The following is a 22605-nucleotide window of genomic DNA, read 5'->3' as shown; positions in this document are numbered from 1 at the left end:
ACATGAAGGTAGTCAACTGTAGCTGGTGAATTACTACACCTTATACATCAAACGAAGTAAGATCTGTCTACAGCACTGTATACACATAATTATTCATTTATTACTTCAAATCCATTGAATTTTTACAATCTTGACTGTAGCATTGAGTCCAATTATTAACAGAATATACACAGAGTGTAGAAAACATTAGTAACACCTTCCTAATAATGAGTTGCACCCCTTTTTGCCCTCAGAACATCCTCAGTTCATTGGGGCATGGACTCTACAAGGTGTCGAAAGGGTTCCACAGGGATGCTGGTCCATGTTGACTCCAATGCTCCCCACAGTTGTGTCAAGTTTGCTGGATGTCCTTTGGATGGTGGACCATTCTTGATACACACAAGAAGCTGTTGAGAGTGAAAAACCCAGTGACATTGGAGTTCTTGACACAAACCGGTGAGCCTGGCACCTACTACCACACCCCCTCTGAATGGCACACACACACAATCCATGTCTCAACTGTCTCAAGGCTTCAACATTCATCTTTAACCCGTCTCCTCCCCTTCATCTACACTGATTGAAGTGGATTTCACAAGTGACACCTGGATTCACCTGGTCAGTCTATGTCATGGAAACAGCAGGTGCTCCTATTGTTTTGTACACTCAGTGTATTGTTTATCACTAAAACATACTATCAAACACTATATTATAAGATATCATCAAGTGTACTTACCGAGCGAAGTGGAGAGGCTTTGTAAGACAACTTACTGGCAGTATGGAAACAGGAAGTAAGTATGTGGTATACATATTAAATGTAGTCAGGGCTTATGTCGTTTCCTTCCTCTCTGGTACTAGAAGGTTCCAGGCTGAATACATTGCAGACGTTGCATTGTAACTAATGGTTACGCAACACGTTATGGCGCCGACAGAGATGGCCGCCTCGCTTCGCGTTCCTAGGAAACTATGCAGTTTTTTGTTTTTTTACGTGTTATTTCTTACACTAGTACCCCAGGTCATCTTAGGTTTCATCACATACAGCCGAGAAGAACTACTGAATATAAGATCAGCGTCAACTCACCACCAGTACGACCAAGAATATGTTTTTCGCGATGCGGATCCTGTGTTCTGCCTTACAACCAGCGCCACGGGATGGTTCCCATGCAGCGACCCAAAAAAACGACTCAGAAAAAGAGGGAAACGAAGCGGTCTTCTGGTCAGACTCCGGAGACGGGCACATCGTGCACCACTCCCTAGCATTCTTCTTGCCAATGTCCAGTCTCTTGACAACAAGGTTGATGAAATCCGAGCAAGGGTAGCATTCCAGAGGGACATCAGAGACTGTAATGTTCTTTGCTTCACGGAAACGTGGCTCACCGGAGAGACGCAATCCGAAGCGGTGCAGCCAGCGGGTTTCTCCACGCATCGCGCGGACAGAAACGAACATCTTTCTGGTAAGAAGAGGGGCGGGGGCGTATGCCTTATGGCCAACGTGACATGGTGTGATGAAAGAAACATACAGGAACTCAAATCCTTCTGTTCACCTGATTTAGAATTCCTCACAATCAAATGTAGACCGCATTATCTACCAAGAGAATTCTCTTCGATTATAATCACAGCCGTATATATCCCCCCCCAAGCAGACACATCGATGGCTCTGAACGAACTTTATTTAACTCTCTGCAAACTGGAAACGATTTATCCGGAGGCTGCATTCATTGTAGCTGGGGATTTTAACAAGGCTAATCTGAAAACAAGACTCCCTAAATTTTATCAGCATATCGATTGCGCAACCAGGGGTGGAAAGACCCTGGATCATTGTTACTCTAACTTCCGCGACGCATATAAGGCCCTGCCCCGCCCCCCTTTCGGAAAAGCTGACCACGACTCCATTTTGTTGATCCCTGCCTACAGACAGAAACTAAAACAAGAAGCTCCCACGCTGAGGTCTGTCCAACGCTGGTCCGACCAAGCTGACTCCACACTCCAAGACTGCTTCCATCACGTGGACTGGGAGATGTTTCGTATTGCGTCAGCCAACAACATTGACGAATACGCTGATTCGGTGTGCGAGTTCATTAGAACGTGCGTTGAAGATGTCGTTCCCATAGCAACGATTAAAACATTCCCCAACCAGAAACCGTGGATTGATGGCAGCATTCGTGTGGAACTGAAGGCGCGAACCACTGCTTTTAATCAGGGCAAGGTGTCTGGTAACATGACTGAATACAAACAGCGCAGCTATTCCCTCCGCAAGGCTATCAAACAAGCTAAGCGCCAGTACAGAGACAAAGTAGAATCTCAATTCAACGGCTCAGACACAAGAGGCATGTGGCAGGGTCTACAGTCAATCACGGACTACAGGAAGAAACCCAGCCCAGTCACGGACCAGGATGTCTTGCTCCCAGGCAGACTAAACAACTTTTTTGCCCGCTTTGAGGACAATACAGTGCCACTGACACGGCCTGCAACGAAAACATGCGGTCTCTCCTTCACTGCAGCCGAAGTGAGTAAGACATTTAAACGTGTTAACCCTCGCAAGGCTGCAGGCCCAGACGGCATCCCCAGCCGCGCCCTCAGAGCATGCGCAGACCAGCTGGCCGGTGTGTTTACGGACATATTCAACCAATCCCTATACCAGTCTGCTGTTCCCACATGCTTCAAGAGGGCCACCATTGTTCCTGTTCCCAAGAAAGCTAAGGTAACTGAGCTAAACGACTACCGCCCCGTAGCACTCACATCCGTCATCATGAAGTGCTTTGAGAGACTAGTCAAGGACCATATCACCTCCACCCTACCTGACACCCTTGACCCACTCCAATTTGCTTACCGCCCAAATAGGTCCACAGACGATGCAATCTCAACCACACTGCACACTGCCCTAACCCATCTGGACAAGAGGAATACCTATGTGAGAATGCTGTTCATCGACTACAGCTCGGCATTCAACACCATAGTACCCTCCAAGCTCGTCATCAAGCTCGAGACCCTGGGTCTCGACCCCGCCCTGTGCAACTGGGTACTGGACTTCCTGACGGGCCGCCCCCAGGTGGTGAGGGTAGGCAACAACATCTCCTCCCCGCTGATCCTCAACACTGGGGCCCCACAAGGGTGCGTTCTGAGCCCTCTCCTGTACTCCCTGTTCACCCACGACTGCGTGGCCACGCACGCCTCCAACTCAATCATCAAGTTTGCGGACGACACAACAGTGGTAGGCTTGATTACCAACAACGACGAGACGGCCTACAGGGAGGAGGTGAGGGCCCTCGGAGTGTGGTGTCAGGAAAATAACCTCACACTCAACGTCAACAAAACTAAGGAGATGATTGTGGACTTCAGGAAACAGCAGAGGGAACACCCCCCCATCCACATCGATGGAACAGTAGTGGAGAGGGTAGCAAGTTTTAAGTTCCTCGGCATACACATCACAGACAAACTGAATTGGTCCACTCACACAGACAGCATCGTGAAGAAGGCGCAGCAGCGCCTCTTCAACCTCAGGAGGCTGAAGAAATTCGGCTTGTCACCAAAAGCACTCACAAACTTCTACAGATGCACAATCGAGAGCATCCTGGCGGGCTGTATCACCGCCTGGTATGGCAACTGCACCGCCCTCAACCGTAAGGCTCTCCAGAGGGTAGTGAGGTCTGCACAACGCATCACCGGGGGCAAACTACCTGCCCTCCAGGACACCTACACCACCCGATGCTACAGGAAGGCCATAAAGATCATCAAGGACATCAACCACCCGAGCCACTGCCTGTTCACCCCGCTGTCATCCAGAAGGCGAGGTCAGTACAGGTGCATCAAAGCTGGGACCGAGAGACTGAAAAACAGCTTCTATCTCAAGGCCATCAGACTGTTAAACAGCCACCACTAACATTGAGTGGCTACTGCCAACACACTGTCAATGCCACTGACTCTACTCCAGCCACTTTAATCATGGGAATTGATGGGAAATGATGTAAATATATCACTAGCCACTTTAAACAATGCTACCTTATATAATGTTACTTACCCTACATTATTCATCTCATATGCATACGTAGATACTGTACTCTATATCATCGACTGCATCCTTATGTAATACATGTATCACTAGCCACTTTAACTATGCCACTTGGTTTACATACTCATCTCATATGTATATACTGTACTCGATATCATCTACTGTATCTTGCCTATGCTGCTCTGTACCATCACTCATTCATATATCCTTATGTACATATTCTTTATCCCCTTACACTGTGTATAAGACAGTAGTTTTTTTGGGAATTGTTAGTTAGATTACTTGTTCGTTATTACTGCATTGTCGGAACTAGAAGCACAAGCATTTCGCTACACTCGCATTAACATCTGCTAACCATGTGTATGTGACAAATAAATTTGATTTGATTTGATTTGAGTTTGCAGATGGGCATCAGATTGCTCTATCACATATCTCTTTATAATAGTAATTTGACCATTTAAAATACATAAAGAAGCCACACCAGGCAACCAATCCATGTACCAACATTTCCCAAGATTATACAAACAAAAAGTCAAAGACTTGTTTCCATTGTGATCCCCTATTCTAAGAGTGTAGCCAAAATTGCTTAATTGACTAAGGAACCACACCTGGGTGGGGTGCACCTGCTTTCAATATACTTTGTATCCCTTATTTACTGACGTGTTTCCTTTATTTTGGTAGTTACCTGTACAATGTGAAGCATTAGACAGGCCAGATCCGGTCCAAATGGGAGATCTACACTGGCAATGTGAAGCATTAGACAGGCCAGATCCGGTCCAAATGGGAGATCTACACTGGCAATGTGAAGCATTAGACAGGCCAGATCCGGTCCAAATGGGAGATCTACACTGGCAATGTGAAGCATTAGACAGGCCAGATCCAGTCCAAATGGGAGATCTACACTGGCAATGTGAAGCATTAGACAGGCCAGATCCGGTCCAAATGGGAGATCTACACTGGCAATGTGAAGCATTAGACAGGCCAGATCCGGTCCAAATGGGAGATCTACACTGGCAATGTGAAGCATTAGACAGGCCAGATCCGGTCCAAATGGGAGATCTACACTGGCAATGTGAAGCATTAGACAGGCTAGATCCGGTCCAAATGGGAGATCTACACTGGCAATGTGAAGCATTAGACAGGCCAGATCCGGTCCAAATGGGAGATCTACACTGGCAATGTGAAGCATTAGACAGGCCAGATCCGGTCCAAATGGGAGATCTACACTGGCAATGTGAAGCATTAGACAGGCCAGATCCGGTCCAAATGGGAGATCTACACTGGCAATGTGAAGCATTAGACAGGCCAGATCCGGTCCAAATGGGAGACCTACACTGGCAATGTGAAGCATTAGACAGCCCAGATCCGGTCCAAATGGGAGATCTACACTGGCAATGTGAAGCATTAGACAGGCCAGATCCGGTCCAAATGGGAGATCTACACTGGCAATGTGAAGCATTAGACAGGCCAGATCCGGTCCAAATGGGAGATCTACACTGGGAGACATTGCTTATGGGCCAACTATGGTGAATTTTTTATTTTTTATTTTATTTAACCTTTATTTAAACTAGGCAAGTAAGTTCTTATTTACAAAGACGGCTTATACCGGCCAAACCCGGACGACGCTGGGCCAATTGTGCGCCACCCTATGGGACTCCCAATAATGGCCGTTTGTGATACAGCTGGTATTCGAACCAGGCTGTCTGTAGTGACGCCTCAAGCACTGAGATGCAGTGCCGCTGCGACACTCGGGAGCCCAAAATGAAGTATAAATAAATAAACAAACACATTCTCAGAAATCACAAATGATTGTTAATTATTAATGATAATAATAATACATATTAATAGTATTTATTGGCAATACAGCAGTATACATGTCCACACACAATACATTTACCCAGTGATATATCTAAATGCGTGTATTGTGGCCTACCTAATTTAAGACATGCCAGGACTGTGCAGGCTGAATATAATGTGTACTGCAGGGCTGGAATTAAAGCCTGCACAGCAGTGGCTCTCCAGGACAGGAGTTGGTAGATGGTCACCCCACTGGAGGCTGGTGGGCAGAGCTATAGGAGGACAGGCTCATTGTAATGGTTGGAATAGAATAAATGGAACAGAATCACACACATGAAACACATGGTCCATTCCATTTATTCCATTCCAGCCATTACAATGAACCCATCCTCGTATAGCTCCACCCACCAGCCTCTTCTTCTCTCCCTCATCACATGGCTCCCAGTAGATGGCCAAGCTGCAAAGTCAGAATTGGCTTTATCGTAAAAATGTTTGCCAACAGAAATGTTATTTTTGGTCTTAATTTAAGGTTAGGGTTAGGCATACGGTTAGCAGTGTGATTAAGGTTCGGTTCAGGTTAAGGTTTAAAATCAGAGTTTAAGAAGAGGAATCGTAGAAATTATTGGGCCTTCTGACTTTGTAACTTGGCAGGATAGTGATGAGCCCCATCACACTTTAACCTCGTAGGGTTTCTTGGCCGAGCTCTCCCCCGCACAGCACCAGCCAGGTACACACGCAGGCCTGTCCATCTTGGTCATATACAGAAGTGGCTCCATACTACAACTCAGATCCATGATGGCGAACACACTGATAGTCACCTGACAGCGGAACTGGACGAACGTGTAGTAGGAGAAGAACGGAACAAGAGCCACAGGAGGAAGGTAGTTGACGAAGATTATACCCAAGATGACCAGCACCATTTTGAAGGCCTTCTTCTTCACGGGGTGCATCACCTCCTTCCCGGCTACGGAGCGGCGTAGGACCCATATGATGGAGAGGTTACAGTAGATCATGAGGGCGAAGGCGAAGAGGATGAGGCCGCTGAACACCTCGTTGACAGACATGACTCCCAGGATGCTCTTTGTGAGGCTGTAGGCCAGGATGAGGGCCCAGATTACCACGGAGACACCAACGCGGATCTTGTTGTCACGGATACCGGTGAACAGCACCGGATGGACCACGGCCACGTAGCGGTCCAGACAGATACACACCTGGGAGGAGAGAGATGGAATATAACTCAGATTAATATATAACCCAGATTATAACATAACCCAGATTATAATATAACCCAGACTACAAAATAATGAACATCATAAAATAACCCAGATTATAACATAACCCAGATTCAAATATGACCCAAATTATAACCGTTTTTTACATTTACATTTGAGTAATTTATTAGATGCTCTTATCCAGAGAGACTTGCAGGATAATTTAGGGTTAAGTGCCTTGCTCAAGGACACTGACAGATTGTTCACCTAGTCTGCTCAGGGATTCAAACCAGCGATCTTTTGGTTACTGGTCCAATGCTCTTAACTGCTAGGCTACCTGACGCAGATTATTATAACATAACCACCCAGGTCTAGACAAATACACATCTGGGAGGCAGAGATGGAGAGGGATTAGGTCTAACCCACATTATAATATAACTCAGAATATAATATGAACATAACTCAGACTATAACATAATAACCCAGGTCTATATAACATAACCCAGATTATAACGTGACCCAAGCAAAAATATATAATGTTCCATACAATGTATTTTAAAGACCCTAATGTCACAAGTTACCTCATCAACATCTACAGTTGTAAGGTCATTTAATTCACAAACCAATCTTTTCAGATCTACACAGTCATGTTTAGATTTTTAAATTTTCTACCCACCAAGAATAGCGGTGCGGTGATTTGACCCCGTAGGCAAAGCATTGGATGAACCATCCAGGTTTAAACATAGCCCACATTATAATATAACCCAGGTCTATATAACATAACCCACAGTATAATATAACCCAGGTCTATATAACATAACCCACAGTATAATATAACCCAGGTCTATATAACATAACCCACAGTATAATATAACCCAGGTCTATATAACATAACCCACAGTATAATATATCCCAGGTCTATATAACATAACCCACAGTATAATATAACCCAGGTCTATATAACATAACCCACAGTATAATATAACCCAGGTCTATATAACATAACCCACAGTATAATATATCCCAGGTCTATATAACATAACCCACAGTATAATATAACCCAGGTCTATATAACATAACCCACAGTATAATATATCCCAGGTCTATATAACATAACCCACAGTATAATATAACCCAGGTCTATATAACATAACCAAGGTCTATATAACATAACCCACAGTATAATATATCCCAGGTCTATATAACATAACCAAGGTCTATATAACATAACCCACATTATAATATAACCCAGGTCTATATAATATAACTCTGATTATAATGTAACCCAGATTATAACATATCCCAGGTCTATATAACATAACTAAGGTCTATATAACATAACACAGATTATAACACAACCCATATTATATCATAACCCATATTATAATATAACCCAGGACTAGATAACATAATTCAGATTATAACATAACCCAGATTATAACATAACCCAGGTCTATATAACATAACTACCTAGGCCTTATTATCTACCCACCAGGAAGAGGGGTCCTGTGTCTTTGACCCCGTAGGCAAAGCGTTGGAAGTACCAGATGCCTTGGTGGTCCAGGACCAGCCTGTTGACCATGTCTATTGGCCCCATGAGGCAGAAGTAGGTGTCCATTAAAGCCAGATTAAAGATGAAGATGTCAGACGTGGACGAGTCACTTTTCCTGCTGGAGATCTGCCACAGGACCAGTATATTGCAGGGTGTGCCTGTTGTATCAATAAGGACTGTGTTAGGTTGCGTCCCAAATGGCACCCTATTCCCTATGTCGTGCACTACTTTTGACCAGACCCCATAGACAGTAGGGACACCACTGTGTTAGTGACAGGAATATCTTTACCAAGGCTGAGTCCAAAATGGCACCCATTCCCTATATAGTGTCCTACTTTCCCTATTCCCTGTATAGTGCACTACTTTTGATCAGAGCCCTCTATACAGAGCACTACTTCATAGGGTTCTGGTGAAAAGATACATCATGTTACTCCACCTACTACCACAGCATTATGGGTACTGTAGTATATCACGCTACTTCACTTACTACCACAGTATTATGGGTACAGAAGTACATCATGCTACTCCACCCTATTACCACAGCATTATGGGTACTGTAGTACATCATGCTACTACACTTACTACCACAGCATTATGGGTACTGTAGTACATCATGCTACTACACTTACTACCACAGCATTATGGGTACTGTAGTACATCATGCTACTACACTTACTACCACAGCATTATGGGTACTGTAGTACATCATGCTACTACACTTACTACCACAGCATTATGGGTACTGTAGTACATCATGCTACTACACTTACTACCACAGCATTATGGGTACTGTAGTACATCATGCTACTACACTTACTACCACAGCATTATGGGTACTGTAGTACATCATGCTACTACACTTACTACCACAGCATTATGGGTACTGTAGTACATCATGCTACTACACTTACTACCACAGCATTATGGGTACTGTAGTACATCATGCTACTACACTTACTACCACAGCATTATGGGTACTGTAGGTCATCATGCTACTACACTTACTACCACAGCATTATGGGTACTGTAGTACATCATGCTACTACACTTACTACCACAGCATTATGGGTACTGTAGTACATCATGCTGCCACATAGTTTCTCAACCAAAAGGCGGAAGATTGAAAGACTTCCGGGAAGCAGACCAAGCAGATCAGGCCAGGGTTTGGGATATGAGAAATCAATGAGAGAAGGGAAACTCTTTCTTAGTTGTTCATTGTTGCTAAATCTAAAGGCACAACCTAGATTCCAGCCAATGTCTTAAGTAGTTGAACATGTTATTACTCCAACTACGTGAAAGTGTCAAACTGTAACATTTTCATTTTCATCATAAACAACATTCTACTACACCTACTCCCAGAGCATTATGGGTAATGTAGTATAACATTCTACTACACCTACTCCCAGAGCATTATGTTTAATGTAGTATATCATTCTACTACATCTACTACTACAGCATTGTGGGTAATGTAGTATATCATGCTACTACACCTATGGCCAGGTTGAAGACTTTGACTCCAAAGTAGAAGATGAATCCGTAAGGGGCCACGGAGCAGACGTGGAATTGGTACCAAGGAGGCGGGGTCCAAGGTTCCGGACTAAGGGTCAACGTTGAGTTCAGGGGGAGGTCATTGGAGGTCATCCCCGTGGAGTTAGCAATCATCGCCATGGAAGGTGGGGTCAAAGTGGAGAAGAGATTTGGATCTAAACAGGGGGAAAAGGGAACAATTGACATGAGTTACAAATGTATAATTGCATATAATATATACTGTATAGCTGCATATAATATATACTGTATAGCTGTATATAATATATACTGTATAGCTGTATATAATATATACTGTATAGCTGTATATAATATATACTGTATAGCTGCATATAATATATACTGTATAGCTGTATATAATATATACTGTATAGCTGTATATAATATATACTGTATAGCTGCATATAATATATACTGTATAGCTGTATATAATATATACTGTATAGCTGTATATAATATATACTGTATAGCTGTATATAATATATACTGTATAGCTGTATATAATATATACTGTATAGCTGTATATAATTGTAGTTTATATCCTTTTATCTGTATTGTGTATGACAGAGTTGAGGACCAACAGACTTTGACATGCTGCCTGCTATCATCAAGCTATTATTTCACTACATTAACTTTTGCATGTTGTCATAAAAAGTATTTTATATGATTTACGGATCTGTTCAATTTATTGTATGAATGGATTTTCACAAAAATCACTCCATATTGTTGGCTGGCGTCAAAAAATCCCTTGTCACTTTATGAATATAATTTCACTGCGCTTGCTGGACATATTCAAATTGATGCTTAAAAAATCTGTTATCATAATGCATTACTCGTTCAAATCGAATAGATAGCCACTTACATTTCTTCTGAGGAATATTACGACTTATAAAACTGACAAATTGCTATCAAATACAGTAAAAAGTAAAAGTCTCACCTACCTCAACAGAGATGATACGTCCCTCTACTGGTCCTCCTCCACTCTCCTTCAGTCTCAATCCCTCAGTAGAACAAAGTATTTCACTGGTCCTCCTCCAATCTTTTCCTTCAGTCTCAGTCCCTCAGTAGAACAAACTATTTCACTGGTCCTCCTCCAATCTTCTCCTTCAGTCTCAGTAGAACAAACTATTTCACTGGTCCTTCTCCAATCTTTTCCTTCAGTCTGTCCCTCAGTAGAACAAACTATTTCAGGGGTCCTCCTCCACACTTTTCCTTCAGTCTGTTCCTCAGTAGAACAAACTATTTCACGGGACCTCCTCCACACTTTTCCTTCAGTCTCAGTCCCTCAATAGAACAAACAATTTCAGTGAGTGTGTGTTTCCCGTTTCCAATCTATATGTCTAGTTAACCCTGGACTCAATGACTGTTGATTACAAACTATCGAGTCAAGCACGCCAACTGACTCCAAGTAGCAAAGCCACAGCTCTTCACTATCCTCCGTAGCAGAGCTCTCTATCTCTCTGTTAGCCCCCAGAAGCCAAGCTGTATGCCAAACCGGACCCTTACTCCATATGGCACCGTCTCACAGGGGCCAATGCTTAATAAAGACAGTCTCCTGGGAGAGAGAGAGGTAGGGAGGGAGAGAGAGACAGTAGGAGGATGACACTTATGGATACGACCAATCTGGGGAACCTCAACAACCTCAACATTATGGCCTCTCTTTGACGCAGCCGCAACGGAAGGTTGTGATTGGTTGATGGCACTGAACAGGATGGGCGGTGCCTATGAAAGGGGTATCGAGATTATGTTTCGGGAAATGACTCAAAGGTAGGGGTGGGGTGTAGAGTTGGATAGATGTGATGAACGACATGGTGTCCATACACTAAGCCTGTGTCCGAAATGGCACCCTATTCCCTACACAGGGCCATATGGCTCTGGTCAAAACTAGTGGACTATATAGTGAGTAGGGACGCATCTTGGCTGTCTTACAATGTAATGTGTTCTCTCTCTGATGCAATTTAGAGGGCCAAGTAGACTAGGCCCTCCCCACTGTCAACAGGTGATGCAAGTCAACAGTAGCGCCAGAGACATGAGAAATACAACGCAAGATCTTGCAGACAAGGCTCAGGTTATCCTGTAGGGTAGACACCGGTTAGCAGAAGAATGATGCCTTTAGGGCATTTACTTCTCAACAAGTCAACACACACAAAACCACACACACACACACACACACACAGTCTTCCTTACCTCAAGTTGACCTGCAGTAGTAAAAGCTTAATAATAGCCACACCATAGCAAACCTTCACAAACGTTTCTAAACTTTATTAGGTTAATATCAAAAGTAAGTCAACCCATTGATTATAGAGAAAATACAAGGAGATGAGCAAATGTAAACCAGGGGGAAAACGTACTACCCTCCCTTGTGCCCAGTAAAATATATTTGTAAAAATCTATATTTTTTTAAACGTTTGACAACACTCCCCGAGTGCATTTGGATCTGTCCCTTACAGTGGCATATTACAGGTGTGGCCTGAAGGGGTTATTGTGTATTGATCCATTGACTTTTTACAGTCACTAGACTATGGCTACATATTGATTCTCAGTTATTCTTAATATATATATATATATATATATATATATACACACAGTGGGGCAAAAAAGTATTTAGTCAGCCACCAATTGTGCAAGTTCTCCCACTTAAAAAGATGAGAGAGGCCTGCAATTTTCATCATAGGTACACTTCAACTATAACAGACAAAATGAGAGAAAAAAATCCAGAAAATCACATTGTAGGATTTTTAATGAATTTATTTGCAAATTATGGTGGAATTATTTGGTCACTACATGATTCCATATGTGTTATTTCATAGTTTTAATGCCCTCACTATTATTCTATGTAAAATCACTTCACTATTATTTTTACAATATAGGTGTGTCCAAAATTTGGAAAGGTACTGTGTATATGTATATATATATATATATATATATATATATATATATATATATACAGTTGAAGTCATACGTTTACATACACCTTTGCAAAATACATTTAAACTAAGTTTTTCACCATTCCTGACAATTAATCCTAGTAGAAATTCCCTGTTTTAGGTCAGTTAGGATCACCACTTCATTTTAAGAATGTGAAATGTCAGAAAAATAGTAGATTATTTCAGCTTTAATTTCTTTCATCACATTCCCAGTGGGTCAGAAGTTTACATACAGTAAATTAGTATTTGGTATCATTGCCTTTAAATTGTTTAACTTGGGTCAAACGTTTTGGGTAGCCTTCCACTAGCTTCACACAATAAGTTGAGTGAATTTTGTCCCATTCCTCCTGACAGAGCTGGTGTAACTGAGTCAAGTTTGTAGGCCTCCTTGCTCACAAAAGCTTTTTCAGTTCTGCCCACACATTTTCTATAGGATTGAGGTCAGGGCTTTGTGATGGCCAATGCAATACCTTGAGTCTGTTGTCCTTAAGCCATTTTGCCACAACTTTGGAAGTATGCTTGGGGTCATTGTCCATTTGGAAGACCCATTTGCGACCAAGCTTTAACTTCTGATGTCTTGAGATGTTGCGTCAATATATCCAAATAATTTTCCATCCTCATGATGCCATCTATATTGTGAAGTACACCAGTCCCTCTTGCAGCAAAGCAGCCCCACAACATGATGTTGCCACCCCCGTGCTTCACGGTTGGGATGGTGTTCTTCAGCTTGCAAGCCTCCCACTTTTTCCTCCAAACATAACGATGGTCATTATGGCCAAACAGTTCTATTTTTGTTTCATCAGACAAGAGGACATTTCTCCAAAAAGTACGATCTTTGTCCCCATGTCCAGTTGCAAACCATAGTCTGGCTTTTTATGGCGGTTTTGGAGCAGTGGCTTCTTCCTTGCTAAGCGGCCTTTCAGGTTATGTCGATATAGGGCTCGTTTTACTGTGGATATCGATACGTTTGTACCTGTTTCCTCCAGCATCTTCACATGGTCCTTTGCTGTTGTTCTGGGATTGATTTGCACCTTTCGCACCAAAGTATGTACATCTCTAGGAGACAGAACGTGTCTCCTTCCTGAGCAGTATGATGGCTGCGTGGTCCCATGGTGTTTATACGTGCGTACTATGGTTTGTACAGATGAACGTGGTACCTTCAGACGTTTGGAAATTGCTCCCAAGGATGAACCAGAATTGTGGAGGTCTACCATTTTTTTCTGAGGTCTTGGCTGATTTCTTTTGATTTTCCTATGATGTCAAGCAAAGAGGCACTGAGTTTAAAGACAGGCCTTGAAATACATCCACAGGTACACCTCCAATTGACAAACAATTTCAATTAGCCTATCAGAAGCTTCTAAAGCCATGACATCATTTTCTGGAATGTTCCAAGCTGTTTAAAGGCACAGTCAACTCAGTGTATGTCAACTTCTGACCCACTGGATTAGAATTAGAAGTGAAATAATCTGTAAACAATGGTTGGAAAAATTACTGCACAAAGTAGATGTTCTAACCGACTTGCCAAAACTATAGTTTGTTGACAAGAAATTTGTAGAGTGGTTAAAAAACGAGTTTTAATGACTCCAACCTAAGTGTATGTAAACTTCCGACTTCAACTGTATATATATACATTATTACATGTTTTATCCAGGTTTGGAAGTTACATCATACTAGACATGAGGAACACAAGCATGAGCTACACATCTGCTAAATATGTGTATGCAACCAAAACAATTTGATTTGTTTTGAGGGTTATTTGAAATCCGCCAGTTCTTGGAACTAACTGATTCCTCGCTGATTGGAATAGATAGAATCTAATGTTATGGAACATCGGAACACCATTACAATGCCAGGGGTGGCATTGTGTATGACCAGATGTAGGTCTATAGGTCTGTGTACAGAGAGAGCAGGGCAGCTACTGGGTTGCAGGCTTTTGCTCCAGCCCTGCTCAAACTCTATTTCATCAAAACCTATTCCCATCTCTACTCCCAGAGACAGCATTATAAGGGGTTCTCATCACCATCATCATCACCACCATCACCATGGACAACCTGACCCATCTCTACTCCCAGAGACAACATTATAAGGAGTCCTCATCATCATCATCACCACCACCATCACCAAGGACAACCTGACCCATCTCTACTCCCAGAGACAACATTATAAGGAGTCCTCATCATCATCATCACCACCACCATCACCAAGGACAACCTGACCCATCTCTACTCCCAGAGACAACATTATAAGGAGTCCTCATCATCATCATCACCATGACCAATCTGACCCTTCTCTACTCCCAGAGACAGCATTTTTAGGAGTCCTCATCATCACCAAGGACAACCTGACCCATCTCTACTCCCAGAGACAGCATTATAAGGAGTCCTCATCATCATCACCATGACCAATCTGACCCTTCTCTACTCCCAGAGACAGCATTTTTAGGAGTCCTCATCATCACCAAGGACAACCTGACCCATCTCTACTCCCAGAGACAGCATTATAAGGAGCCCTCATCATCACCAAGGACAACCTGACCCATCTCTACTCCCAGAGACAGCATTATAAGGAGTCCTCATCAACACCAAGGACAATCTGACCCATCTCTACTCCCAGAGACAGCATTCTTAGGAGTCCTCATCATCATTATCACTACCATCACCATGGACATCCTGACCCTCAATTCCAGCCATTCCTCCTACAACACCACAGAAGAAGTTGCCTTCGACCATTACACCCTCTACATTCTCCTCTCGGTCGCCATGGTTCACGTCCTGGGTCTCCCGGGCCACTCTCTGTTTCTATGCTCCCTCCTGGGTAAACACACACACACACTAGGAGACACACACACGCTCTGTCTCTCTCTCTTTACACCCTATCGGAACTTTCACCAAAGATGAATACATTCCATGGCATGTGAAATGACCTGATCACCTGACCTCAGGGGGCCTCTGTTGCTATGTTGTCTATGTGTGGACAGCTACCTCGCTGTGTTTCACCCACTGTTCTTTCTGAAAATCATGAAGCCCAAGTTTCATCTGTCTGTGTTTAGCGAACGTGTTCCCTAGCCGCTTCATACTGCCTCTCGCTGAAGTTCGCGAATGCCTAAAGCAAGTGGATGGTCATCATGAGCCTCCTCCCTCCTCCTCATTGCCATGGCGATCACCTCTAACTGCAACATACTGGTCCTTAAGTCCCTGAGCCAATCAGGTCCAGGCAGACAGGAGCTCCACCCAATCAAAAAAGCAGGCCTTTAAAAAGTGCTGACTGTTTTTGTGTTGATTAGCATTCACTACATTAAACCCCTGGTTGACTTTGTGTTAAGGTTCTATATCAAAACGTTGCAGGCCTACTCACCACTGACCTGCGTGGTCTACACGGTGCTCTCTATGAGCAGTTTCATTCAGCCTCTGTGTTATCTCATCCGGACCAGGAAACTGCCCAAGCTGCCGTGTCAGCGTTTCCCCGCTGCTCAGAGTTACACGCCATCTTCCCTTCCTAAGACTGTGATAGAAGTGTAGAGAAATCCTGTCTCTTTACAATCCTGGGTTGTTATCGGGAGGTAGACCTGTGTCATGTTTATTAAGCACCAAACGGAAGAGGACAAACAAAAAGACTATCATGAACTTGTCCAATAAGAAACGCTTTAAGTTTTCAGTTGCAAAAAGTTTAGATATGTGTTCATTAATGAACAAGACCCTAGTAATATTGCCTTCAAGATCATGTTTCTTGTCAAAGGATGACATGTCTTTTAAGCCCTTTCACCTGTTTGGGGCACTGAAAGAAATGAAGCCATGACAGAGTATCGAAATGAAGCCATGCTCCGGGTTGAAGTTTCCCCTAGGTAAAGATCTAGGATCAACTTCCCCTCCCTCAATCCTATCCTTAACCATCTTTCTGTTTCTCTAGTAACCATGGAAATAGTATTGAAATGAAGCCCCAGTCTTTGTTTCTCTAGTAACCATGGAAAGATTATTGAAATTAAGCCAGTCTGTTTCTCTAGTAACCATGGAAAGAGTATTGAGATGTGGCCTCAGTCTTTGTATAACAATAGCCTCGGGTAATGCCCTGTTTATAACCCACTAATTAACCACTTAACTGCTCATTAATTCAACCTCTTAATTGAAACACTGAGGGACCAATTAGAAGCCTTGTTAGGCAGAGATCTTAAGACCTCATTAGGGGACTATGCAGATGTGTTGCGAGTGCTGAACTCTGTAAATAGATCCCGCAAAACATAATTGAACGCTGGGTGATGATTCAATGGTATGACTGAAGCATATGGAATATAATGATTAAAGGGATAGTTCACTAAATTACATTGCTTACCGGGTAAGAAAATAAAACTGTCTGTACCAACGTATGTCTATCTGGCCCCTGTGCAAGCTATGTCTATCTGGCCCCTGTGCAAGCTATGTCTATCTGGCCCCTGCTTCAAATGTAAACCTTTGAAGGAATCCAATACTTATTTTTGTAATTTGGGTGAACTAACCCCATATGAAGGTGCTTGGGTTCATGATCGTTTGTACTAATTTAATACAATTAGAGGGGTAATGAGTAATGACATATGTATTGTAACATTTGACAATGAAAGACAGCGGTTTATTTCTTTTCGTTTTCTCAGCCTGTTGTGCTGTTAGAAATATCTGAAAATACACTTTACAAAACATAGAAATCACATGTTTATTTTGATCAAACAATCATGTATTTTTCCATGCTACTGTTAAGTACTTATCAAAGGATATATCTAAAACCCTTACAGTACCATGTTTCTCAAATAAAGCTCTTGATTGTTGTCCTATTTCAAGTTCATAATAAAATGACAGAAACAGTCACATCTACAGAATTTGGTACCAAATCAGTATGTACATGAAGCAACAGGCTTCATATTGAAAAAAAGCTATCACAAGTCAACCAATAGGAATGTATGTAGTCAAGTGCAATACATCAATACTATAATCACCCAGTTTCAGGTCCTTCATAATATGCAATTACATACATATTTCATAACATGTCAATACATTACATTATCATTACGGTGTGATTTTGGCCTGTAACTCCTTCAAACACTCCAGGCTGGCCTCAGGGCCATCCTCCGAGGTCACAAACCCAGGATAGGTGGCACTAAACTGGGCCTGAGGAGGTAGAGAGCCAGTGGTGGAGCCCCCATCAACCTGGTGAGAGGAGGGCGGAGAGAGCAGAGGTATCAATTTAGCATGAGCGTAGTCAATCTCAAACCCCTCGAATATCAACCCCACCCCCCACGCTCCAAGACCCTCTTCCAAAACCCTGGCCACCTTCTGGGTTGCCAGTACCAAACTCGTATAATCTGCCTCTTCAAGTCTAAATATATCCGAGGTCAGCGGTCGACGGGGGACCAGTACGGTGAGGCCGGGGGCGTTGGGGAAGGGGGTGAGGAATGCCACGTGTCCCTCATCCTCCCACACCCTCCACTGCTGCTCCTCTCCACGGACGATCCGGGAGAAGAGGCCGGGGTGCGATGGGTCTTCCCCAAGGAAGGTGAGGTTTGGTAGGGCATTGGGGGAAGGGAGCTGGGCCCGGATCTCGGCCTGGATCTCCTGGAGGGACGTGTCAGTCCAGCGAGGGCCGCTTTTAGAGGTGACGTAGCCGGGGTCGTGGTGGGTGTAGTGCTCATCTCCCGCCAGGTGGGGGCGCCACTCGCTGTCAAGGCCGTGTAGCGGCAGCACCCGGATCTGTGAGTCAATAACAAGGACTATTACTAGGCTACCTGTTCACACTAAAGAGGACAGAATTATGGTGCCATCTAAACAAATATAATTTATGTTGATGAACAAAAACATTGTCAGTTTTTATTCAAAACTAGATGACACAGAATAGAAGAGTAAAATAGAAAATAGCAGAATAGAATAAGAGTAAAGTAGAGAGCAGGATTTAAAAGAGTAGAATAAAATAGAAAAGAGTAAAGCAGAATAGAGTTGAATAATAGTAAAGTAGAAAAGATGAGTGTAGAGTACAAACACAACAGACCTGGGGTGGACTGTTACTGTCTGGGTGGGGCCTGCAGACCAGGGCACATCTCTTCACCCCCAGCCTCTCACACAGCAGGGCCCCCACCTCCCTGGCCCCCAGCAGCAACCTCAGGTAGGCTCCCTCACCCAGCCTGAAGAGACTGCCCTGAGCTGGGCTTGGTTCCTCATCTGGGCCCCTGGGGGTCTTCGGCTCCAGGATGGTAGTGCCTGTGATTGATATTCCATATATGAAGATAAAGATTGTCCCTATTCAGTGCACTATAGAGGATGATAGTAAACTATCGAAGGATTGCACAGTTCACTGTACATGTTCAGTGGTTGCGTAGCAACTGACTATTATAAAATGTAAAAGCAATGGATTGATGTGAGGTGTGTTACTTGGCTGGGATCCTGACGATGAATTACATTGAATTCTACGTTGGGCAGAAATGAGCATTTGAATCAGGACAGTTTCCTCTCACAACTTCAACAAGACAGAACATTGAATAAAATTACAATTATATTTGAATGTACTTTACTTGTCTGTGTGGTTGGTCCTTTTGATCGGTATATGAGACAATATACCCACAGGAAAGTATAATTCCATCAACCTTTCAAAGCGCAGGTAGTGCATTCAGATTCTTATCACCTGAAGCATGCGCACGAGATAAAAATACATGCACGAGACACATGCATACTTGCCAAGCTCTTACACATGTTTACATGCATGCTTCAGGTGATAGGAATCTGAATGCACTACATGCGCTCTGAAAGGATGATGGAATTACACTTTCCTGTGGGTATATTGTCTCATATTGATTGAAAACACATAGCCTACTGTTTATAGCATATCTTTGTCTACATGGCTTGTTTGTATCGACTGCAAAGACATTGGCAACTTCCTCTTAGTAGTCAACTTTTGTTCTGAAGTTATCAGTGGTCGTAGAGATAGAATCACATGGTTGATCCATGTTTAGCTTAGATGTTCTGTATGTTAAGTGACACAGGAGGGCAAACAAAGCATCTAACGATGCTGTTCTACGAGTGGTCTGAGGCAGGCTTTAGATTACGAGCGTTTTCAAGTGCAGCGTTAATAGCGATGGTTTAGGGAAACAGCTTGGATATTTAACGACGCTTCTACGAAAGTTCTAACGATTAACTTAGTCTTAAGATGCTTTTGGGAAACCGGGCCCTGGACCAGAGTTAGGTATTGTGGTAAATAAGATGAATCTACCTGGGGTCCAGGGCTGGGGGTGGAGGTAGGCCACCAGCTCCTCTGTCTCCCAGATCACATGACGAGGTCGGGGAAGAGATGACATCCTGATGGAGGAAGGGAAAAGACAGAGGGGGAGGAAGAGAGTGAGGTCAGGAGAGGAAGAGAGTGAGGTCAGGAGAGGAAGGTCAGGAGAGGGAGGAGGAAGAGGGAAATAGAGAGACAGAAAGATGGGAAGTCTGTAATAAAAGGACGGTAAGAAGAGATACACACATACCTACTTGTTAACAAAATTAAGAGAGTTTCCTTTAAAATGATTCATAAATATTATCCTGCCAACCACTATATGAAGAAGTTTAAGGAAAACATCAACTCAAATTGCTCCTTTTGTAATGACCACCCAGAAACAGTTGTGCATCTTTTTTGGCATTGTATGCATGTAAGAAAACTGTGGCAAGACATCAGTAGATTTATAATTGAACACATTTATGAAGATTTTACACTATTGTGGAGAGATGTACTGTTTGGATTCTTTACATACATACATACATCATTTTTATGTAATTAATTTCATTATTCTTTTGGCCAAATTTCATATACACAAATGTAAATTTACAAACAGAAAACCACATTTTCGTACCCTACAAAAAGAAATTGAACTGTATTTTAAGACAGTTAAATGCTCTACTAACAAAAAAGCTGTTAGAATTGTAAGTATATGCATGTCCCTTAAGGTCCTTGTGTAATTGTAATGTGATATTGTACCCCCTAGCCCCGCCCCTAGCCCCGCCCCTAGCTCGATTGTCCATTGTTTGTCATCTATGTATGCTTGTGTTCCTTCATGTGCTTTATGTATTGATTTGTTGTTAATAAAAATAAATATATATTTTTTAAAAGTGTCATGATAATCCTGCACTTTAGGGTGGACCTGTCTCAATCAATTAGATATTTTAAATAGACAAGATGGCGCCATACACATTGTTGAATTACTTAATGGAGCAAAATATGTATTTATTTTGGTAACTGAGCATTTTCTAAATTCAAACCCAACACCTGAAACTGGACATTCAAGTAAAGGTTGGTCGAAAATGATCTGTGCTACAAACAGTACCTAGCCTGTAACTCCCAGTAATGGATCTCAAAAATGTTTGTCAACCTACTTACGGTACCTTCGTAGAAACCGTGCAAGCAGCATGCAGCAAGAACGTGGGTTCAAAACGGTGTTCAGTCAAAAGAGTTCAGAATGACGGAGGTGAGCGCTGGGTAACAGCGTCGTTTCTACCGTAACAACAACCGTAGTTCGGTTAACTTTCTGTTTCTCTTAAAAGCCGTTGTTCGGGAGCATCAAAACCGTGAAGCGAATGCTTACTGACTGATCTACAAATAATAATATCGGTATTTATGATGCAAGGTGATTTGTAGATCAGTCAGTCGGCTGCAATGTCGGAACAAGCCCAGTGTTTGCTGGTCACATGACATGTCTACGGCTATTATGTTTTCATAAAAATGGGGACGTGTAGTTTTCAGTAAGGACGCCAGGTGGCACTCTAGCATTAGAGGTAAAAGGCGGGAAGGTAGTGTACATTTATGAAATAAAGACTTGGAGGCCTACTTTGATCACGTGTGCATTTCTATATGTTTGCTAACATAACTTAAAAAGCACAACACAAATCAGACAATGGACGGAGAGAAAAACTTTACAAATTTACAAAAGAGGAGTACCCTAGGAAGACACATATTTGGCAATGCAATTGTTGGTCTTTGATGCTGTGTTTATATTCATCATATTATCTAAAATGTTCACATTATCCGTGACAAGTTTACTTTGTTTATCTTTATTGCTGATTGAGTCGAGGTTTGAAAATATTATTACAGTACCTCAAGTCCTTCCTCCCCAATTCTCTAGAAGTGTAGAATGGCACCATACCACTGGTTCTTTCACAGTGACTCATAGGTTCCTTATTACACACCTCTCGCTTACACACACACACACACACACACACACACACACACACACACACACACACACACACACACACAGTTTAGAGACTCTAGTCTTGGGTTACTTTTTATTCATAAACACATATAATTCACATCGCTTTTATTCATATGGTAGTGTCTATAACGTTACCTCATAAAGACAACCTGTATTTATAGGCTAGTGTCTATACTGTTACCTCATCAGCATAGCAGGTATGGTAGTGTCTATAATGTTACCTCATCAGCATAGCAGGTATGGTAGTGTCTATAATGTTACCTCATCAGCATAGCAGGTATGGTAGTGTCTATAATGTTACCTCATCAGCATAGCAGGTATGGTAGTGTCTATACTGTTACCTCATCAGCATAGCAGGTATGGTAGTGTCTATAATGTTACCTCATCAGCAT

At 42.7% G+C, this 22605-nt stretch overlaps 2 protein-coding genes across 7 annotated transcripts; both read right to left on the bottom strand.

The window, feature by feature from the left end:
• Positions 1 to 5820: 5820 nt before the first annotated feature.
• LOC116375818 (G-protein coupled receptor 4-like) lies at positions 5821 to 11606 on the bottom strand. The gene is made up of 4 exons (XM_031833610.1): positions 11032 to 11606; positions 10036 to 10248; positions 8486 to 8703; positions 5821 to 6993 (listed from the first exon to the last, which is right to left on the bottom strand). Exons 2-4 carry the CDS (start codon positions 10211 to 10213, stop codon positions 6451 to 6453), a joined length of 939 nt encoding a protein of 312 aa, XP_031689470.1. The 5' UTR covers positions 10214 to 10248; positions 11032 to 11606; the 3' UTR covers positions 5821 to 6450.
• A 5978-nt stretch (positions 11607 to 17584) lies between these two features.
• On the bottom strand, positions 17585 to 21668 carry LOC109879017 (uncharacterized). Of its 6 annotated transcripts, none has more exons than XM_031833592.1 (4): positions 21378 to 21668; positions 20239 to 20456; positions 19024 to 19232; positions 17585 to 18728 (listed from the first exon to the last, which is right to left on the bottom strand). In XM_031833592.1, the coding sequence occupies exons 1-4, from the start codon at positions 21410 to 21412 to the stop codon at positions 18048 to 18050; spliced, it is 1143 nt and encodes a 380-aa protein (XP_031689452.1). In that variant the 5' UTR covers positions 21413 to 21668; the 3' UTR covers positions 17585 to 18047. The 6 variants fall into 6 exon arrangements, with proteins under 6 accessions (XP_031689452.1, XP_020326800.1, XP_020326799.1 ...); XM_020471211.2 differs by having other exon boundaries at positions 20239 to 20324; positions 21382 to 21668; XM_020471210.2 differs by having other exon boundaries at positions 20239 to 20324; positions 21387 to 21668.
• Positions 21669 to 22605: the final 937 nt, after the last annotated feature.

The sequence above is a fragment of the Oncorhynchus kisutch genome, linkage group LG1, assembly GCF_002021735.2.
Source record: "Oncorhynchus kisutch isolate 150728-3 linkage group LG1, Okis_V2, whole genome shotgun sequence".
Classification (NCBI taxonomy): domain Eukaryota; kingdom Metazoa; phylum Chordata; class Actinopteri; order Salmoniformes; family Salmonidae; genus Oncorhynchus; species Oncorhynchus kisutch.
The sequence above is the reverse complement of the archived record's forward strand: the minus strand, read 5'-3'. Positions and strand labels throughout refer to the sequence as shown.

What these genes read in the sequence shown, in the direction of transcription:
- LOC116375818 (XM_031833610.1), bottom strand. Translation starts at nt 10,213, where the DNA reads ATGGCGATGATTGCTAACTCCACGGGGATGACCTCCAATGACCTCCCC. An exon ending in AGTCTTCAACCTGGCCATAG is followed by an intron (nt 8,704 to 10,035) that starts GTGTAGTAGCAT and finishes TTGATACAACAG; the next exon opens with GCACACCCTGCAATATACTG. An exon ending in ACACAGGACCCCTCTTCCTG is followed by an intron (nt 6,994 to 8,485) that starts GTGGGTAGATAA and finishes CTCTCCTCCCAG; the next exon opens with GTGTGTATCTGTCTGGACCG.
- LOC109879017 (XM_031833592.1), bottom strand. Translation starts at nt 21,412, where the DNA reads ATGCTGCTTGCACGGTTTCTACGAAGGTACCGTAA. An exon ending in TTTCTACGAAGGTACCGTAA is followed by an intron (nt 20,457 to 21,377) that starts GTAGGTTGACAA and finishes CTTTTATTACAG; the next exon opens with ACTTCCCATCTTTCTGTCTC. An exon ending in ACAGTAACAGTCCACCCCAG is followed by an intron (nt 18,729 to 19,023) that starts GTCTGTTGTGTT and finishes ATTGACTCACAG; the next exon opens with ATCCGGGTGCTGCCGCTACA.